The sequence below is a fragment of the Struthio camelus genome, chromosome Z (genome assembly GCF_040807025.1).
Source record: "Struthio camelus isolate bStrCam1 chromosome Z, bStrCam1.hap1, whole genome shotgun sequence".
Classification (NCBI taxonomy): domain Eukaryota; kingdom Metazoa; phylum Chordata; class Aves; order Struthioniformes; family Struthionidae; genus Struthio; species Struthio camelus.
The window spans coordinates 67,191,001-67,215,672 of NC_090982.1; the positions used below are offsets into that span (position 1 = coordinate 67,191,001).

Genomic DNA, 24,672 nt, shown 5'->3' on the forward strand with positions numbered 1-24,672 from the left:
AATATATCTCTTCCAGGTCCAGTTTATTATGGTTACAGGCCATATAGGACAAATCTACATTATGGATGACTGTCAGTACCAGTATCCAATTTTCATGTTTATTATTTGGCTGTATGGCTCTATGTTTTTGGTTTTGTTTCTCCACTTCTGGTACCATGCTTACACAAAGGGGCAAAGACTACCAAAGATGACAAGAAATGGGATCAGCAAAGATCAGTGAAACAAAGTCTTGTCTATAAAAATGTGTATATCTCACAGTGGAAACTTGTACTACTTGACAATCAAGATACTTAGGTGCACACTACACTGTGTATATTTTGTATGTTTTTTTTTCCAAAACAGAGCTTGTATTTTTACCATAAGTTATTTGGGTTTCAGAATTTGGGGGAATTGGGGGAACAATGTGGATCTCTAATTAAAAAAATATTTTTTAAAAGTTGCATTTTTTTTAACAACTTGCTCATCTCTATCCTGTTAGAAATGACTGGAGAGATGATTTCTATTTAGAAGATGCATGCAAATACAAATATTCATTGGGAAAACTAAAATGTGTATGACAAGTACATAGCACTTTGAACGCTGAGAAAAAAATTATTTCACTTTGTTATAAGTTATTGAAAACGTCAGCTGCATTTGATTAAAAGAATTAAATTTCAGTCAGTACAGTTTATAGAGCTTATAATTAATAAAGCTTATAATTAATATAGTTAATACATTTAAACATTGTTATATGTGTTTACCAACTATATCACATTAAAGAATGGGCTATATATATCTTACTGTGTCAAAGTATGGTGTCTAATTTGAAGATTTTTTTTTTGGACATATCCTCTCTTACTAAAATATCTCAAGTCACTTCATGCAGGAAACTTATACTCATTTAAGCATTATCCCAAGTGAAGGAAACATCTACTAATTTAAACATTATCTGAATTATCTTGTTGTATAATGATCAAAAAAAACTACTGATGTGTTCAACAAAGAATAAAAATATTGTTATATTATTCAACATGTCTACAGAGATATTTTGATTTTGGTAGGCTAGCCTGTTTAGGGGGAAAAAAATCTTGTAATTCAGTAGCCAGAATCTTAGTCTTCCATTAACTTTTTTTTCTTTAATGGAGTTTGAAGCCAAAATATCAGCTAGTATAGATTGTACTGTGCCCTATTGTTCTCCCATTTCCCTTACCTATTGAAATATATGCCTAGAAATTTTTATTTTATTGTTTGTTTGTTTTAACAACTTGAGGTTAAGGTTCCTCTATTGATAGCACTTTGCCTCTGCTGTCTGGTACTAGGTAAAAACATGCATGCCGTTCCTTGAACTATTGAGAGGAACGGTGCAGCAGGCCGTGGTCATAGGACATGACTGCAGTCCGTATAGAATCAACCAACATGTTATTTTTCCATGGCTAGGCAGATTGTTGTGGTCACACCTGTACAGAAATTAAAGGACCTAGCTATCTGTATGCAAGTTGAATTTATACTGTACGAGTTTATTAAGGAATTACTGTACACAATAGACCTGTAAACGAGATGTTTAAGAAGTTTTAAATGAACATGTTGTATACTGTTTTCTATTATGATCACTGCTAATAGAAGAGAAGCCTGTAATTTTTGCTTTGTACTTGATTCAGTCTGTGGGATTTTCAAATACCTTAAACTTTTGGGGATTCTTGAGTTGCCTCCCTGTTGTACAATTCCAAAAAAGTAAGTTTTGTTACCTGGTTACTTTTATGGGAATAATGACATTTATTGTGTTTGGTTAGTGCTAAAAGTATTTGAACTTTATCTTGGACATGAGTTGCAAATGATTTCTTACAAAATTACATGAGCCTCCTTTATAAAACAAGGTAACTTATATTTTATCTTTCATCTTTCTATTATTTAATCCCTGCAGCCGTCAACAGTCATGGCAGATTGAAAGTTAGATCCCAGAAAGCACTGCACTTGAGATGTATCTTGCAATCCCCTAATTTTTAGCTGCTTGATCATAGAATCCTCTGTGCTGATTTTTTAGGCTCCCTGGCAGCGCACAGAATCCAAAACAACCAGGATGCTGAATAGGGGCCACACAGGCTTGCTGTGAAAATTATCATCACTGACCATAAGTCTTGAATCCAGTCAGCCTCCAGCTCATGTTTGTGTTCCCTTGGGTTCCAGGGTGCCTAAGGATAGGCACCTATCACTTTTTATTCAAACAGCTGGACAGAACTTGCCTCTCTCTTATTTTTAAAGCTTGAATGTGCCCCATTTTTTTTAATATAAGAGCTTATCAAATAAGCACTGATGGAGAAAGAAAATGGGACAATTTGGTTCATAGCCTTGAGCCTGAGGGTCCAAACATGTATGGGAACAATAGGCCTCCCAGGAAAGGGCTGTAATTGTTAATCTACAGTGTGAGCTGGGTGATGCTATTCCCCACCTCTTCTGGAGGGTGTGCATTTCTCTGTACTCTTGCAGATAATTACTAAGATGGTGGGGGAAGTCCTAGTTCTGGTCTCTGATTTCACAGTACTCCCCCCTCTTTCCCCTGCAAATAATACAAAATGCATAAATATGCAGGGATCAGGACCAGCTGGAGAGACCACATCTCCATCTACATTTGAAAGGAAAGCATCCAGCAGCTGACTCTGAGGGGCCAGACACACTGTTGGTTTGGGGCCTAGATCAGCACCTGATCCTTCAAACATAGCTGGGCCTAAGTGGGAGCTGGGAGTGTATTTGCTCAAAACTGAGTGCAAGTGCTGGCCTGCAGTAAGCCAGGAAAAACTTCCAAATCTAGCAGAGGCACAATAACCAAGTACTTTGAGAGCCAGTTGCTTGAGATTAACAAGTAAGAAGCGGTAGTAGAAAGTGGAGATGCTGATCGTTCAGCAGATTGTCAGCAAGGGCCACTCCAGCTTCCTGTTACATAATTTCTTTCTTGCACACTGGTTTAGTTTTCTGTATGTTATAAAGCCAACTGTCAGTCATTTTTGTTCTCTGAAATTTTACTTGACCAAGAAATAGGAATACAAATAAAGGCAACATAGATTTATAAGCATTCTCTGCAAGATAAATAGTTAATATACAACAAGTGTTTTATATTAAAAACAGTTCATGCTGTGTCATGTTCCTTTGGCTGTAAAACAGAAACCATGGTGTAATTAATGATTTTCTCAAAATGTTTGGCTTTATTCCTGTAACATCTATTATAATATAGCTTGCTTTTCTGTTTTGATATCCTGACAAGTGCAAACATTTAGAGGAAAAAAAAAAAAAGCATTATTTCAGGGTGCTGTAATGGATATATCTTGAGAGGTTGCATATAGTATAATTATCCTTGTGACATCAATACAAAACGTTATTAAATGCATCATGGTACACACAGTGTTGCAGCCTGTGAGAATCATAGTCTTGATCTGGACAGTCACATATTTTCCTGCTTAAAAATTGTGCATCTTACTTGCCTAAACGTTATCATAAATTTCAGTTATTTTAGTACATAAATTTTAGTACTCCCGAGGAAAGGGGAGTGTGATATTAAACAAGATTATAGTGAACGTTTTCTGATAATGAGAGGAAGTGGGTTGAAATGTTGCATTTCAACATGGATGTGGCTAATGAGAAATGCTAGTATTGCCGCAGGTACTGGGCTAAAGTGCTAATAAGCGTCACTTCCCACTCTGTCCGGCATTTTGCGTAAGATAGAGAGTATCCCAGGAGCCTCTCAGTGCTTTTCGGCGTTGCGCAAGGTCTGCTCACTGGTTTCCCCTGGAGGCTGCAACCAAAGGAGACGTCGCTGTTCCCGCCTGCCCTGCCGGCGTCCAGGGGTCCTTTGTCTCCTGCCGTCCTAATGGTTCTGCCTTCTGCCCTCTCCCTCCTGCCCGCCGCGGCTCAGCCGGGCCCCGCCGCCTGCCGTGTCCGGGGCCGCCCCTGCGGGGGACGGGCCCCCCGCCGCGGCCCTGCTCAGCTGAGGGCCCCCCCCGCGGCCACCGCCGCTCCCCCTCGCCGCGGCGCGAGCCTCCCCGCCGCCCGGGGGCGGCCGTTACAGACCACCCAAAAGGCGCCGGACGTCGGGAGGTGGGGCACCCCCGAGGGTGTGGGGAGGTGTGCCAGCCGGCCCCTCCGCCAATCAAGAGCGGCGGCGGGCTTGTCACGTGCAGCGTCGCCGCCCAATGGGAGAAAGCGGTGCCTTGCGGGCCGGGATTCAAACGGTCGGCGGGCGCGGTGGCGGCTGGTCTCCGTGGAGACGGCGTGGCCCGGCCGCGGCCATGGAGCCGAGGCTGGTCGGCCCTGGGCCCTACCGCGCTACCCGGCTGGTGAGAGCTTCCCCTGAGGCGGCGGCCGCTCCGTCCCCCTCCCGTGCTGTGCAGTCTCCTTCGCGGAGACCCCAGGCAGCGGCCCCTTGTCTCAAGGCAGGCCAGGCCGGCCCCACTGGCCGCGAGCCCCGCCGGGCCGGGCCCGGAGCCTGTCCCGGGGGGCTGCGCTCGCCTCCCGGGCGCTTCCCCGGGCGAGTGCGTGTGGGTGGGGGGCTCGCCGGGCGCCGCGCACGGCCTGCCGCGGACGGCCTGCCGCGGACAGGGCGCTGGGCAGGGCCCTGGGGGCCTGCGTCGCTGGGCCTTGGCCTAGCCTTTTGTCAGGGAAAAGCTAAGGGGAAGTTAAAGCGTTAGCTGCGGCCTTGGAGCCGTAGGTAGGTAGCATAGGAGTCTGGATGTTACAGCTTTCTGTGTTTTGTCTTTATGTTTAAATCCCGTATGCTTAAATCTTAGTTTTGGATTTTAGTGCTCTTGTAAGAAAAGGTGGTCAAAATGCATACAGCTGTGCTTTCAGATCTGATTACCTTCTGATCTTACCTCACAGAACTGAAATGTTTCTAGTGGAAGAGCTGCCGTAACAGCTTGCTCTGCTCTTCTTCCATAGTGGAATGAGATAATCGAGCTCTTTCGTTCTGGGATGCCTTTACGGAAGCATCGGTGCCGCTTCAAAAGCTATGAGCGTTGTTTCAAAGCCTCGGAGGCAGTGGACTGGTTACATGAACTACTTGGCTGCAATCAAAACTTTGGCCCAGAAGTAACTCGCAATCAAACAGTTAAGCTGCTTAAAAAATTCCTGAAAAATCATGTTATTGAAGATATTAAAGGAAGATGGGGCAAAGAGGACTTTCAAGACGATGGTCACTTATATAGGTAAACCTATTTACAGTGACTTCATAAAACTTTGGTTTTATGAAAACAGGGAGCAGTAACACTTGAGTATTGGTTTTGAAATATTTCTGTAAAATATCTTTGGAAAGGTGTCACTGTCTTTTTTTTCTCGCTTCCTGTTAAAGACTTTCCTTTTCTTTAGCAATGTATGAGTGTTGTGATTTAATGTTTGGCTGTTGGAAGACGCTTTTACTTGATTTCATCTTATGAATGCTAACAAAAGCTTTTGTAACTTTTGTCAGTTAATAAGAGTTCTGTTTGCTGTTAATAGACATCGTTTGTCTATCTTTTAAAAAAAATGCATCTGAAGAAGATACTGGTGGAAGTGAGAATAATGTTGAGTATCCAAAACTCCAGTTTTTCTTCTTCCTCCCTACTTAGGAACTTTAGATACTCTTTCTCATCATTTCTGAGAGGAGGGGAGGGTTTTCTGAATTTAAATATCATTCAGGATGTAATATTTTCTATATGCTGTGCGTTGAAGATTGAGCCTGTAGGTTTAAAAAAAAATGTAGATAAGAAATAAAAGAAAATTAAGTTTTATTAGCTCATCCTCAAGAATACTGTTTACTTATCTCTGCTTAGTCTCTTAACTGATGGCTTGTTAACAGGGGAAAACAATTTTATTTGTAATGAAAGCCTAGTCTCATTGGAGTGGGTTCCTTGCACTTTTGTGTCTCCAGTTAATGACTGGGTGTTCACATGTTGAAGGTTCTGAACTTGTGCCATCTTGCGTTGTCCTATTCCCTGACAGATTAACTTAAAATAAGCATTGGCTTGAATGTGGTTTCGTAACATATTGGAGTGAGTCCCTTCTTAGGGGAAATGGGAACATCTTCTAATAGAGTAAGAAGGAAAATCAGTCAGCAGTAATGCTTTCTTTCTACTTGTTAACCTTTTTCTTAAAGACATTTTATGTAATAGTCTCTTTGTAATGGTTTCTTAATGCTGTCTCTGAAAAATGGAATGTAATGCTGAAATGCTTGATGTGAATGAAGTCAGTTTTTCATTGTCCTTTATGATCTCTTCTAGCCTGTTTGTAAAGTGGGTAACTAACCTTTTTTGCAGACCCGCGAATTAGGTTAAGTGTGTCTATTCAGAGCACTCCTAACTTTAATACTTGGAATACTTTAACAGTGGGAATTATGATGTATGTGATGTACTCTTGTTGTAAATATGGTTAATTTTAAAGAAAATTTCTCAAGCCAACCCTGTTTTTTAAGCAGCTGTTCCAGTGGAGTTCAGTTGACTTATGACTGCTTGGATTTGTACATAATCCAGTAACAAATTAATACTTAACTGTATTGTTCTTTATGATATCGCATGACACCTTTCAGTAAAAGTGGTTGTTGGTTTTTAGCCTGGCTTCTTTAGGAAACAACATTGAATGTCAGTGTGAGTGTTACTGCCTTACTGCCAAGTAACTTGAGTCTTTTGACAAATTTAGATCAATCCTCATAGATGTTTTAAATATCTTGGGGGAGCAGAAAATGAATGCTCTCTCCAGACTTAATATTTTATTCCACTAAGGGAGATTTCATGTAATTGTAAATCATGGAATATGTTAAATTTTAGAACTTGAGACTCAAATTTCAAGGACATGGTGACTTGTTTCTGAAGACATTTTGACGAGTTGATGAGAAGAAGATCTGTTAATAAGTATCTAAAAACAACATATGTCTCATGTATTTTGTGATCTGAGAATAACTGAAGATTGGGAAAGTATTTGGAGGAAGTATTATATGTGCTTGTCTTGTTCTTAAAGTCTTCTCCGGTTCAAAAACAAGATACTGGGATAGTTAATCTAATCATTGAATAATTCAGGCTGGAAGAGACCTTTGCATCTCATCTAGTCCAACATCCTGCCCAAAGCAGGGGCCAACTTCCAAGTCAGATTGCCCTTCAGTTTGACCTAGTATGGCTGCTTCTATGTGTTAATCATTCAGAGAATTTTATGGTCAGTTCTCTTTTACTTAATTATGGAGTATTAGGCAGAAGTTGTGGCAGACTTGCAGGAAAGTGAATGTTGAATCCGTTCTTCAAAAGACGGAGAAGAGCAGCCGGTGCGTTATAAGATGGAAAGTCTGCCATCAGTCTCAAGTGGAACTAGGCATGTCGACTAGCTTTGTAGAAATAGTATGTTACTACTTCAACTGGTAGTTGCCAACATACTTAACAATCACTGTTTCTTTTTATTAAAACTCATTCTATAAAAAACATACCTGAGCTAATACAGCTTGATTAATAAATAGAAGTGATAAATGGAGCATGTAGCTGAGGGTGCATTTTTGTTTAGCTTAAACCAGAATGCGTTACAACCCCTCAAGGTGGTCTCATTGCTTTTCTTCAGCTGGCTTCAGTGTTCCTATGGCTATGTAGTTGGTCAGGCCAGTTGCTAATACGAATATGGTGCTTCTCCTCTCCTCCCATAAATAGTTCTGTTTTTCAAATGGGTTGGCTAACTAATCTGATCCTCTCTGTGGCTGCCCATTGCTGTATATGGGGTGGGGGAAGGCACTGGAATATGCAGGTGGGAGCAGAACAGGAGGCAGAAGTATGCCAAATGCCAGTAGTTATGGCTTAAGCTGATCAAGAAATAGAACATGTTGTTAATGTCTACCTGATATTAATGTGAAAAGAGCCTAAAAGTCACTAGACCATATAAACTAAAAATGCAAAGTAATTTTTTTAAAAAGACTTTGAATGCTCTTTAGTGTTCTAAAACAAAATATAATTGTTGATTAAAATGTTTAGAGGATGCAAGTTGATGGGGTAATTTCTGATGTTGAACACAGCTCACTTGCAAAGCCAACCTTAATATATAATTTATTTTTGTAATTTTTAACATCGAAAAGCAAAGTTGTAAATCTGCTAAAGGCTATAGTCTGGAGCTTTGGAGATTTAAGGAGTAAGATAAAGACAGGCAAGAGCTGTAGCATGAAGTTCACTGCGATTCATTGTGCAAAAAAAATGCTTGCATGAGCATTTACTGGAGACGTGTCTTTGGAAATATAGTGTTAGTGTAGCTCTTACTAATGCAGAAGCAGTGATCTCCAGTAGTGGCATCAAAACTTCCAAAAAAAAAAATATGACGGAATAGATTTGTAATAGAGCAGCAATAACACCAGATTTAGTACACATGTGGTGAGGCTAAAGACGATCAATATTTGACATAACAGTTGAGCGACTTGATTAGTCTACAAGTATTTATTTAATGAAAAAATACTGAAGAACAGAAAGTGATTATGATGTGACTGGACGCTGCAGCTAGAGAAATTCAGAAATAAGGCCTTTCTTTACTCTTACTTTTTAATTGATTCCAGTAATTGGAAAACATCCTTTTCTAAGTGTCTAAAGAAAAATCCACTGCATTTGAAGCTGTTGTAGGTCTTGTGCACACATTAAGAAGTCTCCTTCTTGTGCTAGGAAGGAAATTGAATGGTCTTAAAGCTGGAAACTAAAGATCCTATTTGCTGGCCTTACGCTAGAAATATTGAAGACAAGAGCTGTAGAGGATCTTCTTCCTTCTTTACTTCAGGTTGGAGAAGACTAAATGTAAAAGAGTAGTTCGGAGTAGACTGGCTCTTATTTTAAAATTGATAAGGTAATAATAGGCTCTTTTGGATGTTAATAATGAGTCATTGGTTATAGGATTCCTTTTCAGACTCTCGCTTCTTCCTTCCTCACCTCCCCAGATCTTTGAAGTGTGCATGTTATCCAGTGATGCTAAAATGATTAGGTGTTGCTATGACACATGGCAGTCCTGTATGTCACTGGTTTGGTGTATGACTTAGTCCATTCTTGCCCTATCTTTCTTAGGGCAGCCATATCTGTTTTTTTCCCCACTGGAGTCAGAGGCATTAAGGTGGCTAGAGGCAGTACTTTGTCCCCTCTCTTCCTGGACATTGATTAGTTCTGTCAAAAGATTAAATAGTTTTTGGTAACTAGTGATATTATATTTTCTCTTTTGTTTTTTGGGGTGCCTTTTTTGCTTTTTTTTTTTTCCTATTGGCAGTGTGGCATATTCAAATGATTTTGCTCATTTCTACTTTGTAGTTTCAGCCGTGAGACTCCCACAAGCTGAAGGTTATAGGAAGCTCTGGGAGTTGGTTGGGTGAAATATCGTTCTATGCTTACCACTTTCTTATGCTCTTTCCCTAATCATCTGCTGTTCAGAAAAAGCTTTTGTTGTCTTCATGTTCTTTTCCACCTCCAATTCAAAGGATAATTAAGTTACTAATGGAACAGTTTGATATTTTTAATAAAATTGCATACTTTTTTGCGTACATTTGAGTCGACTTTTGCCAATAGGCTTGGAGCATAAATAAACTGTAGACTAATAACATTTTTGATGTTTGACTTAAGTATTAACACACACTGGTCTCCTCTTTGTGCAACTAAACCCCTATTTTTCACTCTTCCTTTATTCATGTATTTAATGTCCTGGCAGCTCCCTCTGGTGGGCTTTCCTAATTTTACTCTGTAAATACAGGTCTCGCATCATGTTGATGCGGGTACAAGCGCAGGTAGCTTTTAATTCCATTGACAATGCTTACTCTGGAAACCTTGAGATAAGTGATATCTCTTATAAATTACCATCTCAGTTTACTGTAATTGCAACTGTATAATACATTGCACAAGCTGTATTAGAAACAAGGTGGTTAGATCTTTTAATAACCTTTGATGTAATTGTCTGCTGTCGTTCACTCCATAGAGTATACAAAGGATTCGTGAACGTTGCCAAATGTTGATTTGGTCTGTTAGGCAAAGCTTAGATAAGAAGGTGAGAACCGATGAGGCTTCTAGAAATAGCAAAGGCTTTCTGTGTGTCCTAGCTTACTGGTTCAATGTAGTCTACAACAGTAAATGGGATGCTACAGTTATGGAAGCTTTTAGTTTTACAGGTCTTGGAGTCTGAATGATTGCATTAAAAGTAAAAAGGTTAGCACTGCTACTCTGCTGCTAAACCTTTGAGAAACCAGCTGTGGTACTTGCTTTACTGATAGTACCTATGTTAGTTGAGGACACTGTTCTCCAGTCTCTGCCCCAGCCGCAAACAGGTATCTTCCCTCCTTGTATAAAGTCCTAAAATTAGTGTTTTTGGCTGGAAGCGCTGTTAATTTTAACATGTCAGCTTGGGAATGCCCCCTACTTACTAGTTTCAGGTAATGTTATTTTGCTAATAAGCTTGGTCACCATAAAACCAGAAATGTTTAACTGCTCACTCAAATGCCTTGCTCCTTCTGGATCTTGGCATAGTGCTACCTTAAAAAAAAGGAGAATGCACCTACTTCTTTTCTGGTTGTGAGAACTCATTTCTTTACTGACTGGCTTACAGCTGAGGCAGCAAGTGACATAAAGCTAGAGATTATGAAGAGCTAGAGAGAAAAAAGGGAACTGTCTAAACAGTTCCCTTACTGTTCAAATTGTAAGGGAAAGGGGGGGGAAAAAACTACAGATTTGAGATCTTAACAACCTAAGAAATAATGAATGGTAGAAAAATAGTTGAGAACACAGCTGAACATCTTGAGCACTGCAGTCTAGGTCACTTTTAAGAGGTAAATGTTTGCAGGATTGGTGCCAGGTGTTTATTGCCTCTTCCCAGAGGTTGTTCCAAGAGGGACATATGAACATATGTCCCTCTGTGGAGATTCTTTAGAAGAGCCTTGGGAAGCATACCAAGTGGGCTCAGTTTGCATGTTCAAAACTTATAACCCATATAGTATAATGCTACCTCACTAACAAAATTATGAGGCAAAATTAATTTGAAGACTAATTAAATATTTGAACTGCCCTCAGAAAATGAGGTGGAATTTTAGAGAAAACTTGAGGAATCCTTGAGCATGAGAAACCTTCTGTTAGGATATAATTGAATGTTATCCAGTGGTGTACAAGCTCTTGCTGCTTAATTGGAACGTAAAAGGCAGTTATGGCTATGACCGAGGGAATGAGCATCAAGATTCTCAGCATCTAAACACTAGGGGTGTGTGTAAATGAGATCTGATCTGGGCTGGTCTAATGATATGTTGCCATGAAACAAATTTGTCTTTCTGATGAAGATGTGCTGCCATTAATTTTTTTAGTTTAGGCTCTGACACTCATCTAGCCACACACTGACATGGTTAGTGAGTTGAATAGTCTTGTGTGCTCAGAGCACAGGAAGGAAGTGGGAATTCACCTGTGGGAAATGGAGAAGAAAGAGCAAGACCACCCTTTGGCTGCTGTAAGCCATTAAATTGACTCAACTGTATGGTTTAACTTTGTTCTTAGGATGCAGTTCAATAACACTTCAGATTAGTTTCTTAATTCTTCATCATCTTACTTCTTCCCCTGCACTAAAGCTCATCTAACCCTGCAGCAAGTTAGTTTGTAGAACTACCTCAGAAAGAAAATTGCTCTAGAATTAACTTAATTGATTTTTCTCCTATTTTAGTTACCTGAGCTGATCTGTTTGCAGAATCAAGCCAGGGCCAATAAGAGGTATGGGAGTAAGAGTGCATGCGTAGGGTGTGCTGTGCAAGGGGAGATAGAGCAGGCGCTATTAGATCAGCTAGGTGGGGAGGAACCTAGGTTTCAAAGTGATTTAATTCTGATCAGACTGGAGATGTGGCTGAATTTAATGTGATCTGGAATTTCTGTTTTGCAATATCTGCAGAGGCTAGTTTGATTTCCTTTTTTAATTCCACCAACAAATGCCTTCAAGGGTGAATGAGGTTTTGCACAACTGGTTGCAAAGCAGTTTCTGAAAAGAGCTCCAGGATGTGATCCTGTTCTGGAAAGCATGCCAATACAGAAGAAATGGTTATGTGGATAACATTTTGCTGTGTTGACACATGCATGCTTGCAAATTAAATCCAAGTGCTACTTATGTGACTTGCTGTGTCACTTTGCTTTCAGAGATGCATGTTAGAGGTATACCTGACACAGGAAAAATCTCCTTACAGCTTTTTCAGCAGAACTAGCATCCTCTCATGAGGACTTGAGTCAGTTGTCTAAGCACTGGAAGCTGATGTCTTTTGAGATGCAGTGGGGTATCAGATATCCACATGAGACTCTAAATTATGTCATAGGATGTTCAAGGGACCTGCACTATTCTGGAGCAGCAGCTGGAGGCCAAACAAGACATCTTATGACATTTGGTGTGTTACTCAGCACCTGCCTTAAGCAATTAAGTCACACTCTGAATGTCCAAGGTTTTTGTGATACATATGCTTGTGAAGGCCTACTTACACAGCTTTGAATGGCTAATTATGTAATTCAAAATTCACGGGCTTTTAAGAAATGTTCTTTAATTGTAGATTTCCTCCTTCCTCGCCGTTGAAGCCATATCCAAAGAAACCTTCCTGCACAAAGGAAGTAATTAAATTTCCAGATTGGAATGAACCTAAGGGTGGCACTTCCCAAGAACACATCCTGGTGAAATCGGTCACAATGGTAAGTTTTGTTTTCATTTCCCTAAGCATATGCAAATTTGGAAAGCAAAATAGATAATCCATAGAAATAAATGGAACAAATGATATCTTAGTAGCATCACCAATTATTTGACAGTAAGGTTAAATGCAAAGTACTTCTATTATTTTAAACTTATAGGAAGTAAAGTTGCTGCGGATATTGATTTTGAGTGTTCTTTCTGCTACAGATTGTAGTATCCTTAGTATACCAAGTGCAGCATGGTCATATTTTGATATTCAGTTTGTATACCAGTTTGCAGTAACTTCAGTAATGTGTTTGCTATATTACAATGCAAAATAGTAGTTTTACTATCACTTACTGTAATTTTTTACCTAGACTTTTCATGTAGTAAATACATACAGTATTACTCTTTTTCTAACTACTATGAAGTTGTTAGGACTTCCATTTCCTTTGTCACAGTAGCCCTTCACACTTCCTTTGTCTTGTGGCTAGTGAAGGGTGGTGCTGGATTTGTTGCTTCCCTTTGTGAGTTTGGAGGTTGATCCTGCCCAATCTTTAGCTCTGATTGATCTAACCATTTCAAAGTGTTTTTAAAAAAAAAAAAAAAACACACACACACACACTCTGTTGCCTGTATTAGTTAAACAAACAGAATTATATCATTTCTTACAATTTAAACATCTTAAAAGTTGTTACATGTCTCCAGGATATTTTTTGTGTGTGAGTATACTCGTACTTTGTGTGAACTGGAGGGACTTCTTGTAATAATTTTACCTTTCACATTGCTGCTGTTCAGGGCAGCACATTAGCCTTGGATTTCTTGGTTATTGAAAGTCTGTTTGGAAAAGTAGCTCCTACTATTTAGCTGGACATCTAGAAGTCCTGAATAAATAGCTACTCTATATTTGGAATTCAGTTCCTTTAGGTGCAGATCTAATACGCCTTTCATGTGTAGCAGGTTTCTATCTTAATGTAGTATACATATTTCACAGTATACGTCTCTTTATGTAGGATTTTCCAAGAAAACAGGAAATTCCAGGATTTGGAAGTCTAAAATTCAAACCTCTATGTTGCAGGGTATGATATATTCTTTTGGATGGCGTTAACCTCTGGTCCTTTTTTGAAAAAAAGTGGAGCATCTGAGGTGCCTTCCTGTGTTTCCATATAAACATAGGCTGATCTAAGCCTATAAATTTGGTTTCCATCTTCTCTTCGACTAGGCATTTCTGCCATTTTCCCTGTGACAGTACCTAAATGTGTGAGCCACACAGTGAGGTGGTTCAATGAGCTGAGCTAGCGGAAAAGAATTTTTTTTTTTTCCCCTCTATTTTGGTTTCAGTCAAACCAGCAACCTGAATTAGCTTGTCCAAACTGAAGCCAGTGAAAAGGAAAGAGTGGAAAGAGTGTTATCCAAGTATCCTGCCCTAATAGGCATCAGCAAAGGATTGTACGCCTATGTCTGCCTCAGTGCTACAGTATATAGTCTGGCATTGTAGCTCAAAATAGCTTTTTTCAGTGGTTTAGGCTAATACAGTGGACTTGGAGTAATGGAGGCAAAGGAATATGTTTCTTTCTGCTGGTTCTTTTATAAAGCTGTAGCTTCCCGTGGAAGGGTGAAGTGGACAGGTAGCTGAAAGTGGCAGTGTTTTAAAATGCTGCAGTAATTGATATCTTGATATATCATCATGATATATCAACGTATTCATGTATTTTGTGCTGAAGAACAATTATCCCATGCCGTAACACCCTTCAGAGGGTGTTATCTGTTTCAAATTTGTTCTAGTTTGGTGCCATGGAGTAACTACTGGTTGGAGTAATTAAATGCATTCCTGGACTGCGTTTTGTGGTTTAGTTTTGGTCACAAGGAATCCTATTAATGTACTCTAAGGATTGATCTGTGGTGCAAATCAAAACAGTTACTCGAGACGATCAGGAGTTTTGCCCAGCAAAGTATACTGCTGACATAAACAATGCATCCGTTGACACATTCGTGACAACTTTCAAGCATCAAGCTGGGACTGGATGATTAACCAAAAGATGGTAGTTGCACAGATTTGTGTCCTCTTTTGCTTTAGTTTGTTCTGTTACAATGGTGAACTAGCTCTGATGGAGCTAGCTGTAGCTCTTTGCTTTCCCTTTCTTCCCATATAAAATCTTCTTGAAGAGTTTACTATTTAGTTATGGTTGGTATATTCTGAATAAGAATAAGTATCAGTCATTGATATCTTAGGAGAAATTATTGAAGAATTATTAGCTATAAGTGGTAGCTGAGAACAAGTGATTGGAACTGGATGTAATCACAGAGAGAATCTGAATATAGGGTTGGAGGCCATTGACTCCTGATTTTTAAGTGCTATTCTGACACATCTTTTTTGGCTTTGGACCAAATACATGAGAGGCAAAGATGCTTTGTATTTATAAAACCTAAATACTTGTAGCCTGGAGATTTTACTAGAACTTATGAATACTTAAAATACTTGTAACAGAAAATGTTATACTGTAGGTATAATATATGATTTTAATATTTTAAAAATTGCCAGCTCTGGGAAGTGTTTTTTCTGATTGCAGAACTCTGAAATGTGGTACAAGCGTCACAGCATAGCTATAGGAGAAGTACCAGCATGCAAACTTGTGTACCGTAGACAGCTAACACAGGCAAATGTAGAAGAGATCTGGAAATCCATAACATTGTCACGGTGAGTGTACTTGTGAGTCGTGACATGGTGAGACTAACACTGTGTAGTAGGTAAGTCTTGTCTGTCTTTTCTGCTGATGTTCATTATTTCAGCCTCTCGCCCCTCATCACTGCCGTTATACTCGTATTAGCTAGACTAACCATACTGCTTACTGTCTGGCTATCAAATTCTGCAAATGATGTTCGCATCTTTGACTTTTTTCTTGTGATGCTATCTCATTCCTTCTGTTCAGTGGGCTTTGTGTTGTTTATCTACTTTTTTTCCTCCCAATTCCTTTCTTGTCATGAAATTGAAGCACTCCTGTAGGAGTATAATATCGTAGAACCTTTTAATGACGTGTGCAATATGGAGTCTGAGGAGCTAAGAAATGGAACAGCTGATCATAAATGCGAAATGCTTTGTAAGACTGAGATAGCCTTTACTATTTCTAAAAGGAAAATCTTATACAAAGTTAAAGGCATTCCTCTAGACCAGTAAATGCTTTTTTTCCTGTAAAAAAAAACAAAAAAACAAAAAAACCCCCCAAAAATTAGCTATTTTTATGACATATCTGAAGCCTTACTGCAGATTTTTATATTTGAAATGGCATGTTATCTTCATGCAGTAAACTTGATCTGCCGCAGCACAGCACAGAAATTTTAATGATCAAAGGATAGATTTCAGACTGCTTTAGTCGTCCACATGCTAAAGCAAGAAATGGAAAAGGTCTCTATTTCAGAATCATATCTGTATTGATACTATGTTTATATCTTTCAGATTAGATGTATGAACTATGTGTTTATATATATTTACAGCTTACAAAAAATCTTAGGTCTGGATTGTCTGGATGAAGTGCTAGACACGAAGCTTGTGAATTCTAAGCATATTGTTCAAAATGCGTACAACGTCAATAAGCAAGGAATTGTCATTTTGGAAGATAAATCAAGTGAGTATTTCAGAAGTTTTTATTTAACTCTTGTTTAATATATTGTAGTTTGATAATACACGAAGCATTAACTCTAATCTATACTAACATGTGGCATCTTTGTGGTTGTATAACCACATCTATACTAGAATTTTTTTACTAAATATACCATTCTTGTCCTCTAAAGTCCTAGTAGTAGGAAGCAGTATTCATTCTTCCGTGTTTTTACCCTCTTCAACGTACTCTTGCTTTAGTGGGGTTGAAAGATGAAGGTGAAAGACAGCAGCAAGCCTTTGCCTATGAGGATAGGGATCTTACTCATTTTAAGCTGGCTTGGCCAGCCCAGCCCTTAACTGTACTTGAATTACAGGGGGCTATAGGAGATCCATGTGTACCACAGATTGAAAGCATCAAAATATACACTGAGAGGCTTAAATATTTATCACTTTTGCATCTTCAGTCAACATGTTTTAAGATTAGTGCCAAATTTAAATCCCTTTTGGTGCATTCAGGGGGAAATTGAAGCATCTTTGCTGCTGTGATATATTACTTTAGATATTATTGCTGCTGTGTTTTCAGTGAGATTGGTAAAGCAGTGAAATATTGGATTGTAATGTGGCCTAGTCCGTTGGGGCGGGGGGGAACACATCCAAAGTCTGTACCTGTTCATTTTACAGACAATTGGAGCAGCAGCTCAAGAATATTACCTACCTCCCTTCAGAACTGACAAAATTGAATTTGTGAGTTCCTTTCATCACATGCAAAGTAAACACCTTACTGTAAAGTGCTATTGAAGGTGTAATTTGAACTAGTTTGGCTAGTGTTTGCAAGGCAGGTCGAGAACTCCTTTATAGGATTCGTTCTGCTTGTTGAGTTATAAGGGCATTAGGTGTGACTGACTGATATTGAGTACTGGAGATACTAAAGCATAGCTCTGACTCTAGATCTGATGGAAGATATTTGTATTTTAAGGAATAGCCTGCCTTTTTAATTAGTCAACTTCCTAAAGTGCAAGAATTTAACTTCAATTTTATCTTATAGTTTAACACTTTAATTCTCAAGCTTTTTTTTTTCCGTTTCATTTTTCCTTCTTTCTCCCCTATGCAGAGGAATTACCTCACTGGATATTGTCAGCAATGAAATGTCTAGCAAACTGTAAGTTTGTTTCCCCCTCTTTCTCTCCCCCCCAGCCCTGCCAAAAAAGTTGAATTGATTATTCCTTTACCACTTTACCACTTCATCAAATATCTCTTATAATTCAGGGTTGATATTTTCTTCTGATTGTAGCCTTGAAAGCAGAGCTTGAAAAAATCTACCAGCATAAGTCCCGCTGCCAGTGCAGTCTATTTCACTGAAATATATAGAGCACTCAACAGTTCTATTCATACTTTTCCTGTTAAATATGTTTTCACTAAATCTGTTGTAATATAAGTGTAATGTAACTTTGAATAATAAATCTAAACTTTTTTCTGTTTTAAGTTGCATTTTTATTGACTGGAATAGAAAATAATGATCTTGTTGGTGACTGCAAATGAATTTTTTTTTTTCAGGGCCCAGCTGCTCAGATTTGAAGCAGCCTACATATTCAGGATTTGAAAGAGATGTCTTCAAAACTATAGCAGATTACTTTGGCCAGATGAAAGAGCCTCTTCTCACGTTTCATCTTTTTGATGTTTTTGTCAGTGTTTTAGGTAAGTAGTCAGGGATGTAACCAAAAAAGGAAGGAGTCTCAAGAAGACAATTCAGCATACCTATGGTGAAGCTTAACTCCTTGTTGCACTGGAAATTGCTTAGAAAGAACAGTAAGAAAACAAGTATAAGGCAGAGATGCCTAGTTTGTAGCTCTGCTAGCGCTTTTCTTGTCTATCCACTTGGACTCTCTTCTGAGAGCTGATTTGTGATTCTTTGAAAGGGGGGAATTCTGTTCGGGTGCAGCTAAAAGAAGGGGGAGGGTCGAGTTCATCTTAAAACTTGAGAAATATATGCAAAAATCCTAGGTGCCCTGCATAACCATATCAAGGTGCCTCACTGCTATTTTTGCATGAAGACTGTCTAGAGCACTTCTCTTTTCCAAGAGGTTGGCTGAACTAGTTTTCAAAATAGCTAAGAAAATAGGACTAAAGTACTAGTAATCATCAGATATTTTGCCCACTTGAAATGAAGCTTACTATTTGTATAGCTTGTAATTATTCTTTATATAGCAACTTTATTATGACTAGTTATTCCTCAGTGCCATTTCTAAACATATGCACCAGTATGCATGCCAAATCTTCCTTTGAACTCTGAAAAAGCTTTGCTTTGAAAATGAAATTAATTACAATGTTTTAGCATGTTTTTTTGGAATACTCTCTGTTGTGGCTGCCATGCTTGCTACTGTACTTTTTTGTTATTTTAATAACAAGCAACTTTGATTTTTTACGCTGTGTGGAGCAGACTGGCTTGGTGAATGAGGAGAAAGCTGTGAATGTTGTTTGTGTTGATTTTAAGGCTTTCAACACAGTCTCCCATAACATCCTACGACAAGCTGGAGTATGGGCTAAATAAGCAGACAGTGAGGTGAACTGCTGGGGCTCAAGAAGTTTTGATCAGTGGCTTGAAGTCTAGCTGGAGGCCAGTCATCAGTGGAGTACCCTACGGTTCAATACTGGGGCAACTGCTGTTTAACATCTTCATTAATGAGCTGCATGGTGGGACAGAAAGCAACCTCTGCAAATTTGCAGATGATACAAAAAGGGGAGGAGTGGTTGATATGACAGGTAGCTGTGCTGCCATGCAGAGAGACCTTGACAGGCTGGAGGAATGGGCAAAGAGGGACCTCATGAAGATCAACAAAGGGGAAATGCCAAGTCCTGCGCCTAGGGAGGAACAACCGCATGCACCAGTACAGGCTGGGGGCCAGCTAGCTTTGCAGAGAAAGGCCTGGGGATCCTGGTGGACCACAAGCTGAACGTGAGCCAGCAATGTGCCCTCATGGCAAAGAGGGCCAACAATATCCTGAGCTGCATTAGGAAGAATGTTCCCAGCAGGTAGAGGGAGGTGATCCTTTCCCTCTGCTCAGCCATGGTGAGGCCACATTTGGAGTGGTATGTTTAATTCTGGGGTCCCCAGTACAAGACAGACATGGATTTACTGGAGAGAGCCCAGCGAAGAGCCACAAGGATGATTGGAGCACCTCATATGAAGGGAGGCTGAGAGAGCTGGAGAAGAGAAAGCTCTTACCAATGTTTATAAATATTTGATCGGACAGTGTAAAGAAGATGGAGTCAAATTCTCAGTGGTGCCCAGTGACAGGACGAGAGGCAATGGGTACAAACTGAAATTCAGTTTGAACATAAGAACATACTACTTTACTGTGCACGTGGTTGAACATTAGAGCAGGTTGCCCCGAGAAGTTGTGGTCCCCATCCGTACTTCTTTCACTGACCCCTAGAAACCCAAACAGGGATGAGGTCTTCATGGTAAACTCTCTTTATGGGCATGCAAACTACCACTGAACTCTATTGTGCATGTCCAATCTTCAAATTCTTGTGATTGCTTATGATCTGTTTTCTCAAGAATTTGTTAGTAGAACTAGTCTATAGCTCTGAAGGAAGAGTCAGTACTCTCACAATTGTTCATGAATATCCTTGTTGTTTATGTTCTCAGATTGTTGCTCCAGACTATTTTTTTTTTTTGTGGTCGTTGTTGCTTACACTTCAGTTGTTTTTTAGGGCTGGGTTTTTAAAAAAAAAAAAAAAAAAGTAGAGGAAGAACCCAACTTATTATAGTTCTCTGAATATCTACTAATATCCAGAGATATGGGTTATGGTTATTAATATTTCCCAGTGTATCAGAAGTAAGTCTTGTAAGTAGTTAAACAAGGTGCATAGTGGGAAATGATTTTAGTTTTAGGGGTGTCTTCCTGGATTTGTTGGGCAGTCAAGTTCTAGGAGGGTATTAAATGAGTGGGGAAGGAATTTGGGAGGAGTTTTAGACATATTTTAAATGTTATGGAAAAGCATAATTCTGAAATGTTACTGAATTTCCTGATCTTCTATCAACTAGGTCTGCTGCAAAAACACAGTAAGGTCATAGAAGCTCTTCAGATTTCCTGTCTCCTGCTGCCTCCAGAAAACCGGAAAAAACTACAGCTATTGGTGAGGATGATGGCAAGAATTAGCTCTAACAAGGACTTGCCACCTCTTTCTGAATCAGTGAGGACCAAAACCTTGGTAAGTATAGTCCAAGGCAAAAAGTCTAAACAGGACTTTTGGAGTCGCACAGATAAAAGATTCTTTTTCAAAAATAGAATGCAAATACAAAATACAGTTTGCCTGTTTGCTGAAGAGTTGATTTATTCCAACTGTGCAAAAAGCTACTTTGGATTTAGATGGATCAGGGTTTCTTGGTAAGACGTGAGCAAATAAAGAATTAGTTCAGAATTTGGAAGTTTCCTTATCTTTGAAAGTCATATCTCAGCTGGTTTTCCACACAGACTAGTGGGACTTGAACAGGTTCACTGTTGAGTGGAAAAAATAAAATACAGCAGAAGGTGAAGTCTCTAGTATTCTTTCTTACTGCAGAAAGTGAGAAAAAGACACAGAAAACTATTGCCTGGCTGAATCATAATTAAAAGGATGTAGCTGAATGTTCTGATTCTGATTTACTTGTTCTAAGCCATTAACAAAATCCTACCAAATTATATCAATACTTATTTCTGTATGTCACTTAACTACAACAGTTTTCCCCTCTGAGGGTCATTATGATCATATTTTGACAAAGCCCTAATCTGTGTTAATGCTTTTTCTATGGAGCTATTTGTGGACTTATCACTGTTTGCATCAGCATGTTATGATAAAGTCAAATTGGTATTTGTTGTATTAGGTGTAATTTATAGAGATTCCATGTGGCTAAAAAATCTTTTTGGTTAACTGTCAAGATTTCTGCAAGCAAAAGGGCAGTGGAAAACTAAGCAGTGCAGCTACTCTGTAAAAGTCTTGAGGTAGCATGCATAAACCTAAACTTGTTCTATAGCAATTAAGATTTTAATTAACTATGAATGTTATTTGATTAGAATAATTAAATTTTTGACTGCTAAGGTTGTAATTTAATTAACTATAAATGTATTTGATTAAAATTGTTATAATCTACATGTTATTTTTAGAAGTGAATCCTTTACAATCCACGTATTTTGTACTAAGTTTTTATGCGGCAGAGCGTAATATCTATGGTACATGGCAGAAAACTAACACCTTGTTTGCCTTCTATGCTTATAGTGTTAATGACGTGTGCACAGACAGAAAACTAATATTTTAGACTGAATGTTTGAGCCTGAGATTACATGAAGCGAACTTGACCTGAACTTTAGTTTAGGGTTTGAAAATCATGACATTAACTTTTCTTTTTGTTGCTTAACTTTTAATAAATTGCTTTGTAATTTTAAAATCTTTAAATATTTGTGTCCTGTTTACCTGGAAAAGCCATGTGAAATGGCTATCTGGCCAAGTTTTGAGGGGAGAAAAAATGAACTTAGCCCTTCTACATCTAAAGTTAAGGACTGACTATATAATTGCAGCAAGAGCTGTCTTCAGTCCACTTGAAGAGTGTTGTTGTGCACAGTACTCTTTTTATATTGATGCGCTGGAAGTATGGTGAGTTTTGTGCTCTGGAAATCTTTTTTTTTTTTTTGAAGGTCACCTTTTTAATACAAATCTCTCCTTCTCCCTATTGATAGAAAAATATATACAATAATTGTGTGTTTTTTTTTCTCAGATGGTTCAGGCATTTTCCCGTTGTATTCTCTGCTCAAAGGAGGAAATAGACTTGGATGAACTGCTTGCTGCTAAACTAGTATCTTTTCTCATGGACAATTATCAAGAAATCTTAAACATTCCCTCTTCCTTAAAAGCTTCTATAGAGCAACATGTTGTACATCTCCAAAGAGTCCAAGTAGGTGTCCATGGAAAAAAGTCATATGTCTTGTGCTACTGTATCAAATTTTTCCTTTCACAGATCTTAAATACTTTGTTTTTGCTAGTATATGCAGAGCTAACTTTCACTGCTGTCCTTCAATTACAAGTATGTATTTAAATCAAACTAAGCAGATTCTGGGTGGTTTAGAGACAGGAACTCTTAAACATGTTCTCCTCTAGGGCAGCCCCATATCTTGTGGGAATGGGGACCTGATCTGGGAAACTAAATTTGTGGTGAAGAAAAACTGTAAGGGGTATTCAGTGTTTTTCAGTGTTCTGTTTTTCTATTGGAGCTATCCTTACTGGCTCAACTTTTTCATAACTTTATTCTAGTTCCTTTTCCTAGTATCTTATTTTTATTTTGTTCAAAGCTGCTATCTTTCTAGTTCTTTCTTCCTTAATTTTGTACTGAAATGGTTGGTTAGTTTTAAGTTCTTCCAAGAATGAATCAGGCTTCCTTAGTGTCGTGTTTTTTGACTTACTAGAACTCACTGTGATGCAAGAGATGGGAATCTCAGGTCTTTATTCCATATCTTCTCTATTTAGGGACTTTAAGTGATTAAGTCACTTTTCCCAAATTTATTCCAGAAGCTTTTCTTTTTACTCTCTTCAGATAAAATATGCTGGAGCTGACACTGATGCAACTTTTTATGCTCCATCATTTTATCACCAAATCAGTACAGATGAATTTGAATCCCAAAGGGCAAATGGCTCTCAAGAACCGCTGGCAGCTTTATTGGAAGAAATCGCAATGAATAAAGAAATATCTGTCAAAGACAAGAAGAAGAAACTCAAACAAGTAAATAAAAATTCTAATTCAGTCTTAATTTTAAAATGTTCTATCAAGTCTTAAATGTCTAGTTTTCAAGATAAATTTTTAGATTTAAAATAGTAGATATTCTTGATTTATAGCTTTTTAGTGGTTTAGAATAGAAGTGTTGTGATGAAACAAACAGTATTGGAAAATGAGTTTTCTATATAGAGGTATATAGAGTACATTAGAAGAGTATATGTTTTCCTATTCCATAAGTGGAAGTGGCACTTTATTTAAATGCCAAGTTTTGGAGTGAATTCTTCATTTAAATTGATGCATCTTTCTAGTTTCAGAAATCTTACCCCGAAGTGTATAGAATACGATTTCCTACCCCTGAAGCTGAAGCGCTGCTATTTCCAGAAAAAAATAAACAGAAACCACCAATACTGATGTGGGCCTTAAAAAAACCATTTCAACCATTTCACAGAACCAGAAGCTTTCGAATGTAAATGGCTTGTAATTCATCAGCAAACTGCATCCAAGCATGTTATTGATGGATATTATGCAAAAGGAGCCTGACCAGCATGTAATTTCTGAAAAAGCTACTGGAGTAGTAGTTCTACTGCTGATGCAGTAGAAAAGGCCAAAAGAGGAGGAAAGTATTGAGGAGGTAGAAATGTGAACCTTTATCAGTATTTTTGTGAATCATTTTTTTAATGCCTGTTTTGTTTTTTCAAAAAAAAAAAAAAGTTGGTATTCTGTGTGGGTAGTAAGACACACTTACTGTATTTTAACCATCCCTTCATGATCTAAATGTATTTTTTGGTAATGTAGTGCTGGTATCTTGTAAACAACATTTTTTTCCCTTGAAAATGAATCTGTTGTATAAACTGGACTATATTTGTTTACATATAGCTTGAAGAATTAATATGCTGTACATACTTGAATAAGTATGAAACACTGGATTTTGTTTGTTGTGTATCGTAGTTTCTTGATATAAGCATAAGGCTGATTTCAGAGAAGTGTAAAAACTTGTGCTTAATTTCCTGATTCATGTGATGTGGTACAGCTTGAGTCAACTCCTGTTGAAATTTCATTAACCTCTGTAGTGCAGATCCAGGTTTTTAAAGCAATTTCCATACCTCTTACTAAGTATTGCTGTATAAAATTGGATACTTGTCCAGTAGAAGTTGTACATTTTATCAAAAAATTCAAAGCCTTGCATGTCCTCTGGAAAAGGAAGGCAAATGTGGAAGTGACGTTAAAGGATATGTACCTTTAATGGTTGCATTTTTCTGTATTATGAAACATACTGTACCTATAACTTGACTACGTATAGCTTGATTGATTCCGACAGCACTTTTGAGCTATTAAAACATTAATGTTTTCAAATATTTACTTACAGTGGTGGTTTCATATTATGCATCAGATCTTAAATGAGCAGCATTTCACAAGTGTTGAATCCCCAGAGTAGAGTTTGTACAGGTGGGAAAGTAGCTGACATCTCACCAAGCTTCTGTCTGAAAATGTAATAAGCATCATGGTGACTGACTATCCTGTAATGCAGCATTGAGAGTGTTTTCACTTTGCTAACCTCCTAACTAGTCAGTAAGTTATAAGATGTGCATTACAAGGTTGGTTTAATAGATTAGAAAATTCCTCAGGCATTGTGCTTTTGAACAGTGCATGCATGATTCCATGATGTGTTTTCACTTATCAGTTAGATTGGAATCAAATCCAAGTATTCATTTCTTAAGCAAAAGTG

General features: G+C 38.4%; 2 protein-coding genes across 17 annotated transcripts in view; both read left to right on the forward strand.

Annotated features, from left to right (window-relative positions):
- LOC104146867 (very long chain fatty acid elongase 7) overlaps positions 1-3,689 on the forward strand; it is a 54,634-nt gene extending 50,945 nt beyond the window's left edge. For all 14 annotated transcript variants that reach the window (XM_068929040.1, XM_068929036.1, XM_068929037.1 and 11 more), the window contains one exon: positions 17-3,689. In XM_068929040.1, coding sequence (XP_068785141.1) covers positions 17-220 — 204 coding nt within the window. In that variant the 3' untranslated portion in view covers positions 221-3,689. The remainder of the gene's footprint in view (positions 1-16) is intronic.
- Positions 3,690-4,170: 481 nt separating this feature from the next.
- Positions 4,171-24,304, forward strand: LOC104146911 (DEP domain-containing protein 1B). Of its 3 annotated transcripts, none has more exons than XR_011137992.1 (11): positions 4,171-4,304; positions 4,906-5,171; positions 12,488-12,623; positions 15,171-15,298; positions 16,093-16,223; positions 17,310-17,357; positions 17,753-17,893; positions 20,247-20,413; positions 21,954-22,130; positions 22,745-22,952; positions 23,255-23,642. XR_011137992.1 is itself a non-coding variant. In XM_068928561.1 (11 exons), the coding sequence occupies exons 1-11, from the start codon at positions 4,257-4,259 to the stop codon at positions 23,414-23,416; spliced, it is 1,590 nt and encodes a 529-aa protein (XP_068784662.1). In that variant the 5' UTR covers positions 4,171-4,256; the 3' UTR covers positions 23,417-24,304. The 3 variants fall into 3 exon arrangements, 2 of the variants coding, with proteins under 2 accessions (XP_068784662.1, XP_068784663.1); XM_068928561.1 differs by having other exon boundaries at positions 22,767-22,952; positions 23,255-24,304; XM_068928562.1 differs by having other exon boundaries at positions 4,195-4,304; positions 4,846-5,171; positions 22,767-22,952; positions 23,255-24,304.
- Positions 24,305-24,672: the final 368 nt, after the last annotated feature.

What these genes read in the sequence shown, in the direction of transcription:
- LOC104146911 (XM_068928561.1), top strand. Translation starts at nt 4,257, where the DNA reads ATGGAGCCGAGGCTGGTCGGCCCTGGGCCCTACCGCGCTACCCGGCTG. An exon ending in CATTTTGGAAGATAAATCAA is followed by an intron (nt 16,224 to 17,309) that starts GTGAGTATTTCA and finishes TCCCCTATGCAG; the next exon opens with AGGAATTACCTCACTGGATA. An exon ending in AATGAAATGTCTAGCAAACT is followed by an intron (nt 17,358 to 17,752) that starts GTAAGTTTGTTT and finishes TTTTTTTTTCAG; the next exon opens with GGCCCAGCTGCTCAGATTTG.